We start from the raw sequence: 11,117 nt of genomic DNA on the forward strand, positions 1-11,117 counted from the left end.
AGCGACGGAGTCGATGACGTCGTTGCAGCGTGTACCGAAGAGGTGCAGTGTCCACAGGATGCAGTGGAAGCAGCGGCTCGTTGACTGAGTCGGTGAGACCAGGGTTGCATTACGAAACAAGACAGTGATCTCTATGGTCCATTCAGGACACGGAATCCTGCGATTGACTCGGTGACCCTTTTCTTCTCCAGGCAATTGAAACCAGCGGTTCCAAAGACGATGCCCAGAAGCTTGGTGAGGTCTTTGATGTTCCTGAGACCTCGTGAACAGGGGGCATGCTCCACTTCAAGCCCTTTGAGATCTTCCTCAAGCAGGGGACACAGCACACAGTAAAGTCCTTTTCTCCTTTCCTTGGCAGCAAGTAGGCACTGTAGGCCAACCCCATACAGCAAACCGCACAGGGGCAGTATTACTCCTCAGCTTCTCCGGCTCTTCTCCTTGGCAAAGGTTCCTCTTGATTCCCAGAAGTGATCTAAAGTTCTGGAGTCTGGGTTCCAATATCTATACTACAAAATCCTTTGTTCTCTGGTGGCAGAGAAGCCCTGTGCTTGGTCAAAAACGGTTCTGTCCTTTCTTGTGCAGCTTACTGGCAGAAGGGGGAAGACAGTATTGTCCTTGGTAGACCAGGCCCATTGAGGTTAAAGGAAATCTCCTCTCCCTACTCTAAATGCAACCCAGGTCTATTCAGCCCAGCCCTGACTCATCAGGCTCTCTGGAGCCACTGATCCTCCCCAGCCCCTGTCATCCAAAAGCCAGACATGCAATACACAAACATAGCAGAGGCACACTGGATGGCTAAGCAGGAAAATACCTACTTTCTAAAAGTGGAATTTTTAAACACAGAATGTAAAAATAACCCTCACTAAAAGATGAATCTTAACATTCTGAGTTCAGGCATATCAAACTTAATGTTCCTATGTTGTTCCCCCCAGGGGTAGTTCTTTTTATACGATGTTGTAAACAAACTCCCCATTCTATCCTTGGGGGTGGGGGGGGGGGGGGTGAGACAGGTAGCATTGCAATAGTCAAAATAAAATTGTCAGTAATTCAGTATCAGGACATGCCACACACACAAGGGCATGTCCTACTTTTCACATACACTGCATCCTGCCCACAGGGGTGCCTTGGGCCTACCTTAGGGGTGACCAACATGTAAGAAAAGGGAAAGTTAGGTCCTGGCAAGTGGGTACACTTGCCAAATCGACATGGCAGTACTAGACTACACACAGGCTCTGCAATGGCAGGCCAGAGTTACATTTACAGGATTCTAATGTGGGTGGCACAATGAGTGCTGCAGCCCACTAGCAGCATTTGATTTACAGGCCCTGGGCACGCACAGTGCACTGTATTAGGGACTGACTAGTAAATCAAATCAGCCAGTCATGGAAACACCAATACATAACAACAATTTATATAGGCAGCACTTGCACTTTGGCACTGAACAGCAGCGGCAAAATGCCCAAAGCATCTAGACTAGCAAAACGGAGTCCAACACACAGCAAAGCCACAGGAGGCAAATGCAAAAAAATGCACGGGAGACCCACGCCAATGGTGCCAGGTCTAACATTTATAGACCATTATAGACTGGTGTTGGGAGGTAAACATGGCAGCAAGGAAGACTAGCGAGTAGCTAATGCCCAGGTTATTCATCAGTAATCTTCAATACCCCAAGTGCAAGTCTTCCTCAGCACAGTCACTTTTACAATTCCTCCCTTCCCTTTCTGGTCTGCAGCTTCATGGAGATCTGTTTGGCATGGCAAGGAACAGGATGAAGAAAGGGTGGAGCTTGCTTTTGTATATTAAGCTAACAAAAGTGGAAGTCAGCCATTTTAGGGAGAGATGGGAGCAACTAAAGCATAATTTTTTACTTGAATGGTTTGGGTTGGAGCTATTGCTCATGGGAAATTACTGTAGCAAGGAAAACAAGTACTCGAGTAATGAATATTAACAAAAATTAACTGGGTGGTAATCAAAGGCCACTTCACCAAACTTTTCCTACAAGTAGTGGAGTACTGCTCCTGGCTTAGTGTTTGTAATGGGGTTTCTGGTTGGCTAGGGTATACACCTAAGCCGGGCAGAACCCACCACTCTAGTCAGGGTACACCCAAGATAAACCCTGCTCACCCCCTTGATGACTTGGCCAGAGCAGTCAGGCTTTTCCCAGAGGTGATTTTTAGAGTGTTTGTGCAACACATACAGCAGCGACACAATAACACACCACGAAAGAAACTCCACACAGTATTATATAAAACTAAGTTTCTGTATTGCTTATAAACATATAACAAAACCACATAAACCCTTTGCCAACTTGGCAATTGTCAAAATATCACAGTTAGTGCAATAAGCTGAAGACTTGTATGTTTCCCACGTCATAAAAACACCATCACTGTACATATTATGCAGACCCTGAATCTATACTCATTATCCTGACAAATGAGGCATCCAAATTACATATGTATTATACCATTAGGGCAAAAAAATGCGGTGGTTCTGTTGAGGGATAACACCAAACATCACCATAAATGCAGTCAGCAAATAAACACAGTGCGCTGTGCTTCGATTACAGGTTATGTGGTGAACACGATGAGTGCACCTGGGGAAAGAACCACTGTAAACTTTAGGCCACAGGAACATCTGCATGTCTACCACATGAAGTACAGTAATTAGGCACCAGATTCAGGGCATAGCAGCACCTGCGTGCTTACTTGCAATAGTACAGTAATGTGTATCCTCAGAGGCCAAGCAGGGTTGGGACCTCCGTCGAGGGCCTAGCCCGACCTGCAAGCTGGAGTTCTAATGCCCCCAAAGGTATGTGCAAAACATAGTGAGGGGGCAGGCACAACTCCAGCAGGGAGACCTGACTCAATACCCCATGTGCCAAGTGATCAAGGGCAGCGGGCCTTGAATGTGTAGTGCTGCTGCGAACAACACCGTGAGCTAAGCCCCTCTGGGAGCATGAAGGAGACCCCTCCTGGTCCCTCACATCTGCACCCGTACTCCACTGGCTGAATCAGGTGCTCTAGCAAGCTCATCGGGTTTGAAGAAGAGGCTTGTTTCCTGGGCAACGTGTCATCTGGAATGCATACTGCGATCGTCGAGAGCGGGCTTCCCAGTGGCATAGTTAACCCCTGGGCACACATGTAAGAGCGGCGGGGTGCTGGCGACTCCCGTGCCGACTGCTGGTAAGGGGGGCCCCAGGGGGTGCTGGTGATCCCCACGATGGCCGCAGGTAAGGGGGGAGGCCAGCGCCCCCAAAACTGATACCGTTCATGGTTGACCGCCCAACCACCCACTCTTGCTATGCCACTGAAGCTTCTGCAGAGCTGCTGGCAGCAGGGAGGGGCATGGGGCCTCACAAGATGTCCTCATGCCATACTGTTCTTGAAGAGTGAAGCGCTCACCAGGTGCTTCACACTGGGGTGAAGATGAAACGCTCCATTTTGCTAATGGGGGAACCTGAGGGGCTATCCCCACTTTGAGAGAACAACCCCTAGAAGTCATCCACACACTGACTCGACAGCCAGGAATAGTGCTCACCATGCGCTGATGTCATCAGGGAGCTGGAAGCACATGCTACTATCAGGCAACAAGCAGCATTGTCCTGGGATCCTTCAGCGATCCTCAAATAAGCAGGGAGCGGGAAGGGGGTCATCCCTGGAGAGCAATAGGGGCACGATGAGCAGGCAGGCAGTCAACAGGCCAGCACACTGGCTTCCTTAGCAGAATGGCTGTATCTCTAGTAGGCAAGTAGGTCAGCACAACAAAGCAAAGTCCGAGTGGTGGTTTTCCTGGCAGCACAGCAGTTCCTCCTGGTGCAGTATGTAGAGCCAGCAGCTCTGGTTACAGGTCCACACATTGTCTAAAGTCCTGGGGTCAGAGCCCCTGTATTTATACTCAAAATGTCTTTTATGTGGGGATAACTTCAAAAGAAATCTTAGAAGTGCACAACACCCCCATTCAATCTCAGCCCTGGCTCCAGACATCTGTAGGGGGTAAAACGAGCCCTTTGTGTGAGTGCATGACACAACATATAGAAATGTAAGTGAGCTAGTCCTCCGTCTCTCCCAACCCAGGAAGAGCATTCAGTATACAGATGAAAGCAGATGCAAACCTGTTACACCCAACCCTTCCTGTGTTCTGGCTGTCTGTAAATAATGCACAAAGCCCAGCTGTCACCCTTCCCTAGACATCGATTTGAGTCATAAACCCAGAAAAATCTCCACTTTCTGAAAGTGGTATTTCTAAAATAGTAATAAAAAAATCAATTTACACCAATAATAATGCATCACCACTATTCCAAACATACTAAACACGGCAATGTTGCTCCTTCCAGATCAGAAACTACCACTGAAACAAGCATTAAAAATGCAATATGTCTCGCCTTTTATTAAGTTAAAGCCATTTGCTTTGCTATACAATACAATTAGCAAAGCAAATGGCTTTAACTTAATCAAAGGCGAGACCTATTGCATTTTCAATCCAATGACATCTGTTCCCCATCTTGCATCATCCTAACTCTGGCCTGGCACACGTCCCCCTCCGGATCACTGGCCCTTCTCCGATTACCCCTTTCTTTGGTGCAGACACACTCGGTTCTTACTTTACTATGACGGGGGTAAAGTGCCGAAGAGGCTTTGAAACATCTGGGAGATATGAAGCAGTTTGCATCGCCAGCTGTTATTTTAAATCACCAGGGATAATTGTACATTGAGGTTTTCAATTATATATTGAGGAAGTAACTAATTGGGTGCATTTGTGACCAAAACATTATTGCAGCGCTCTGGGGATTCTCTAAATTTCTGAGCAACTTTATCTTTGCTTTCCCTCAGTGTGATTCGTTTTTCTGTGATGTTTCATCCTGATGTTGTACGCATCAGATTAACATTATCTTAAAGAAAAGGATGAGACATGATTGGCAACTTCTCACAGGGCAGCTCCTCAAAAGGCTCACCAGATACCAGCTCCTCTAACCGAGGCACACAAATAAGTGCCGGGTGGAATGCTTGAATGAATCTTAGCCACTAGTAATCGCTATGGGCATCAGTGCATTCCGCTCCGTCATTTGTCTGCCCATCATTCCAACCTCCCAGTGGTGTAATTCCTGCTCACCACTAACCAGTGTCAGTGCCTCACCCTTTTCACTAGTGTTAGCTATGCATAGTGCCCACCAGTGGCACAGTGCACCCCAGAATCCCCACTGTCAGCTCCTAAAAATACCCTAAACTGTTAGCTCCACATACTGCCTAGCACTGCCAGCTTTTTATATTGCCCTCCAGTGCCAGATGTTCAGCGCCTGCTACTGCCAGCTTTTCACACTACTTGGGGTACCATACACTGCCCACCAGTGCCCAGCTCACAACCTGTTGCTCCTCACACTGCCCGCTCGTGCCCAGCACACTGCTTGTGGCTTCTCACACTGTTCACTCGTGCCCAGCTCACAACCTGTGGCTCCTCACACTGTCCACCAGTGCCCAGCAGATCACACGCAGCTCCTCGCGTTGCCCACTCATCCCAAGCTTAGAACCCGTGGCTCCTCGCACTGCCCACCAGTGCCCTCTCACCACTTTGGCTCCTCACACTACCCACCGGATCTGCCTTTAGTTTGGTACAATGTTTTCTTTGAAGGGCACACTTCTTACCCTGCCGGCAGCCTCTCCCCATGCACCGTCAGGTGCGGGAATACTTCTGTGCAGGGAAGTGATCAGTTCCGGGCGGCGCCCGCCTGCTGCCAGACCTCATCTGTCACCGCCTGGTACAGCCCCTCCCAGACACCCTGTGCTCACGAGTGTCTAACTTTAGGAAGAGTTGGCCAGGGCAGCCATGCGCAGAGCCCAAGGACATATCCTGTGCCAGCCACAGGGGGCCTTGAGGAGGGAAGGAGATTACGTCACCCGTGCCTGGATATGGGAGGTACACCATACGGGGGGAAGTTGCACCTAACTCAACACAACAGCCCCCTGCGGCACATTAAAAGAAGTGCGGCCGAGGTGGGCCGCAATCTAAAAATGACAAAGAGCGCGGAAATAAGTAAATACTTGATCAAAGAAATACAAAGAAGTAAATACACGGAGCGTGGTGTCCCTGAAGCGGGCACCGCGCTCCCAATCAAATTAATACAAAGAAGTAAATACACGGAGCGTGGTGTCCTTGAAGCGTGCACTGCGCTCCGCCCGAATAAAAGTATAAAGTGCGGCAGGCTAATAACAAATCTACTGTGTCATGCCGCGGGTAAGAGATCCAATCCCGCTGGACATGGCTAAAAGGAGACAGGGTGGCAACAGGCAATGACTGCCATGCCTTCAGTGCAATCATTGCACTGCCTTTGGCATAATTCGTGACGCCAAACAACGTGCACGAATGAGAACTGAAGACAGAGTTGGGACACGGCTTTTGGAATCGTATTGATTCCAAGAAGCCTTGTTTGACGAGGCAGCGCATGCGCTGCTTACGTCAGGCCGAGACCTAAAAACATATAATGGAATTTCCAATTCAAACCTATGAGAGGAGCAGCACTCACAGCAGTGAGAAACCAAATAGGCTGTTTGCCACTACCAAGACATGCCACACAATAAAGGCACATGTCCTACATTTTACCTACACAGCACCCTGCCCAGAGGGCTACCTAGGGCCTACTTTTGGGGTGACATATGTAGTAAAAAGGGAGTTTCAGGCTTGGCAAGTGACTTTAAATTCCAAGCCACTGTGGCAGTAAACTGTGCATGCAGAGGCCAGAGACAGGCTATTAAGGCTACTTCTGTGGGTGGCGCATGCAGGCTGCAGGCCCACTAGTAGCATTTAATTTACAGGCCCTGGGTTTATGGGACACCACTGTACAAGAGACTTGCAGGTAAATTAGATATGCCAAACTGGTGTAAGCCAATCATACTAAGTTTAAAGAAGAGAGCACATGCACTTTAGCATTGAATAGTAGTGGTAAAGTGCCGAGAGTCCTAAAGCCAACAAAAAGAGGATCAGAAAAATATACAGGAGGAAGGCAAAAGGTTTGGGGATAACCCTGCAAAAAGGACCAGGTGCAACACTTAGGTATGACTTACTCTTCAGTTTCTATCAGTACAACATACTTCTTCAAGGAAAAAAAGGCTTTGTAAATTGACCCCATGCTATAGACTGTTCTGTAAAACATGAAGAGATAAGCTGGTGCTTCTGAAATGCCTGGAGTGGTTGGGCTGACTACAGTGAGATTCCAGGTCGTGTCTGTGTCATGGTAGGACGTTGTGTGTGGGTTTATAGTTGTGTGTGTAGGAAAGAGAGAAAGTGCGTATGTCACCTACTGCAGTACGCTAATAGTGAGTGGCTCCACGTGATACATGATGCTTCCATTTCTCACCAAATCCCATTCGCAAAGCTTCCCACACTCCACCCCACAAGCTTAAATCAACAAAGATTTCTTCTCTCGAGTTCATCAGAAAAAGGTTTCAGCTAAAGACAGCCATTTATGAGAAATCAGTTCCCTTGTGTTAACACACATGAACATGTGGGAGTCAGTCCATGCTGCACAATCAATCAAGTGCACTAGGATAGGGATGGCAATGTACAGTGCACTATAGTCACGGATGAACAGCATAGAAAGGCGGATACAGAAACAAAGTCCACAGAATCATAGCACATCCTATGGTATATTAAAATCATAATTTGTGGTGTTAGAGCATTTTGCTAAACTGTGGTTTCGTAGGTTGTATCATTATTATCTGACGTGGAACCTTTTTCTTCAGAAAGTCCACGGTGCAATATTGGTTTGACTACATAATTTTCACACTGCGTATGCCTGGATTCTTTATTTTTTCCAGCGACTTCACACCTGGTTATTCTGAGCATTATTTTTATGCCTTTGAATTATGGGTCATAATGAACAGCAATGACGTAATTCTAGCCAATTAAGGTGTGTCTCCATGCTGGGACTAAGAATTCAAAACAGCGCCAATACAAGCGCCTGATCGTGAGTCACATAACTGTACAAATAACACCCATTAAGAGCCTGGCGTCCTTAGCCAACATTTCATTCTCCAAAAGACTGCCTAGGAGTTGGGATCTGGTCGGCTTACCTCATTAAAATGTCAAAGCACTAACAAAAAGCTATTAATCGATCATGCAATCCCCTTAATCTTCCCTTCGCAGCACCGCTGCCTGGTTATTGTTGCGAACAAAAGGTTACATTTGAAGGGTGGGTTTCAAGAGCCTGTTTCACTTGGACGTGTTTACTTCAAATGGAAACATATCATGTCCTGCACATTTTGTGTACACCCTTAGTTGCACTTTCCTTGCCTGCTCATTGAGCACCTGTTACATTCGGCTTAGGTTCCTACACTTACCACCGAACTAATTGAATTCCTTGTTCAGTTACATCTAGACTTTGAATTAAAAGTGCGTGTGATCAGAAGAGAGAGGGAACACGTGTGTTACTGAACAGTTACCACACATGAAAAGACTTCCCCATTTACCACATATGAAAATACTTCCCCATTTAAGTTGTAAGGGCTCATCCAATCCATGCGGTTCCTTTAAATTTGCAAGTCTACTTTTAGAGGTGGAACATGTCAAACTTCAACTCCCAGAATACAACAAAGAATGTTGAATGGATCAAAAAAGCACACCCAATATGTAACTTAAGAACAAGCTCTTAAAATGCGCCAAATGTAATTATCAGTCGTATGTTTTGGAAACAAAGCACCAACCTCTTATGTGTGTCATATACAATTGCAAGGGTTACAAACTAGCCTCATCTCTCCGACACTAGTAATACATTGTTCTTACCATATATTCCATGTTGGAAGCCTGAGGATACACCTCCCCCCGCAGTTTGTTGTGCAGGTCCAGGATAATCTGCATGTCACTCTCTGTGATGGCTCTCTTCCCTCTTGACTTGGCCGTCCACCATTCGCCGTCCTCGTCTGTGTATTTATCCAAAAGTTCCTCTAACTGTGTGGCATTGGGCACAGCCATGGCAGCAACTGCTTGGGCTATGTATAGCAAGGCTGCCACTCTGAGCCATTGCTGCACGGCGGACTTCATGACGGATGGCGCGCGGCTCCCGGGTGAACAGCACGGCGCGAGCTTCTCCCAGGTCTGGAAGCTGTCAGGGCACAAGAGAGAGCGGATTGATTCGGAGGTTCAGTGACTGGCACCAGCTACTCTGCTACATCACAGAAGTCAAACTGTGGTCGGAGGGCGAGTGTGCCAGTGTGGTTTCTAGGGAGACAGAACGAGACGCCAGTGAACGCAGACACTCTCCATTTACACTGCACACCGAGGCATTCAGGAGAAATCTTATCTGAGCCCCTGCACCAGAGGCTTACTTAAAACGGGTTGCCATCCCGCTAACGAGCGACCTGACGAAAGGTATTCTCTTTCCTCTGGAACGCTCATTTCCAAGACACCCACGTGACCACATTATGGATTTACAAAACACAAAGGGAGAAAGTGCACCAACAATCTAAGAATACATTCCAGAATAGAAAGAAATATAGGTTTCAATAATAGGAGTCTAAAATAAAGCAACTTCCCAGCCTGTGTGCACGTTTTTCTTCCAAAGCCTTTTACTGTGACTTTAGAATAGATAACGTGCGTCTTTCGTCAAAAGTAACAAAATATCCGAACTGCCTGCCCTTTTGAAGTTATAGATATTAAACACACTACGGCGGCGACACATTTCAGCCGCTGCACTACAATCAACACGGTGCAGCAAGCTTTGCATTAAGTGTACTCCGCCCAAAACAGTGCACGCTTTGCATTAACTGCGCTCACCTTAGAACGGTGCACGTTTTGCATTAACTGGACGGTGCGTATATGCAACCCCGGCCAAAGCACTGACTTGTTTAAAAGAACCTCTTCAACAGCGAAGCACATTCATTTTACCTGAGATTACAAAAAGATCAGGTAGAGTGCTGCGATGTTCAGCCAAAATAAATGATGATTTGCCCAGGTGTGTCTAGGAGTTAATTTCCTCTTCAGATTTCACACAGTGTTGAGAAGCTGAGAACGGCTGAAGAACCGCAGCTCAGAATGTGCTTCCAGCGCGCCGCTGCACATGCCTTCCCGGCAGCTATGTTTGGCAGCGAGAGCAGGCGCTGGGAGCGTTGGACTGCGCGCTGCTTCCCCTCCAGTGGCGCACTGAGCCGCTCAGCTGCTCGGCGGCACAACTAACACCCCTATCAGGTTACTAATAGTTCAAATTCTTAAAGGCAAAGTAACAGCCCCCATATATCCGTTTCCTCTTATTCGCAGAAAGGATAGAGTCTGTTCAACGGGAATACTTTGATGCCTCAGAGACTGTGAAACTTAAGTTTTTAGTTTATTTATTTTAAGCAGGGTTTCTATATTGTAAACCTCACAATTTAAATAAAAGAAACTCTCACATTTACAGCAAACATTGTATATTGTAGAAAACAGTAATTAAATTATATGTTGTTAAACATGTCATCGTTTATTAAATGTTTTATTTTTAATTTAACAAAGTTTGTTTTCCCAACGAGTTTTCTCAGTCCCCATTGAATCTAATGCCAATGCTATGAATTAGCACCTTTTCGGAGTAGATTAATTATATAGTAATTTCTGTATCTCGCTAATTTTCCTAGTTTAGAGTACCTTTTTTTTCGTGGTCTGAGTTGATGGAACACCCCTGTCTTTAGATCAGTCCTCTTCACTGGTTTATTTGGATTACCACAACATTTCCTTGTTCTTCCACAAAATATTTATCTCGCGAGGCATGCTGCCTTACTGGCAGACTTCACAGAAGCCCTCCTTGCCCATTTCCACTTCCTCCTACTAAATGACCAACCTCTTCTATACCTCATATCTAACTAACTAACTTTCAACCAGTTTTTTGGGCTGTCACTTGACAGACCTCAAAATACAACAAGCATTGGCATAGCCAATAGGTCTCGCCTTTGGGACCTTATGCGTTTAGCCATGCAACAGTTGATGTTGTTGCACCAAGGATATTGAGCTGCATAACTAAATACTTATAAGGTCCCAAAAGCGAGACCTATTGGCTATGCCTGAATGAATCACCACAGGCCAGGCACCTGCATGTGTGAATTCTGGCTTAGCCCCCTGCCTGCAGACCAAAATGCGCGCCCGATGTCTCAGAGGCAAACACC

The 11,117-nt window shown here is 46.7% G+C and overlaps 1 protein-coding gene across 1 annotated transcript in view; it reads right to left on the reverse strand.

Moving 5' to 3' along the window:
- CRISPLD1 (cysteine rich secretory protein LCCL domain containing 1) overlaps nt 1-10,006 on the reverse strand; it is a 259,845-nt gene extending 249,839 nt beyond the window's left edge. Inside the window, exons 1-2 of the mRNA XM_085605416.1 lie at nt 9,874-10,006; nt 8,773-9,091 (exon numbers count right to left, since the gene is read on the reverse strand). Of these exons, the coding sequence (XP_085461542.1) occupies nt 8,773-9,030 (258 nt within the window). The 5' untranslated portion in view covers nt 9,031-9,091; nt 9,874-10,006. The remainder of the gene's footprint in view (nt 1-8,772; nt 9,092-9,873) is intronic.
- Nucleotides 10,007-11,117: the final 1,111 nt, after the last annotated feature.

The sequence above is a fragment of the Triturus cristatus genome, chromosome 5_1 (assembly GCF_964204655.1).
Source record: "Triturus cristatus chromosome 5_1, aTriCri1.1, whole genome shotgun sequence".
Lineage (NCBI taxonomy): Eukaryota > Metazoa > Chordata > Amphibia > Caudata > Salamandridae > Triturus > Triturus cristatus.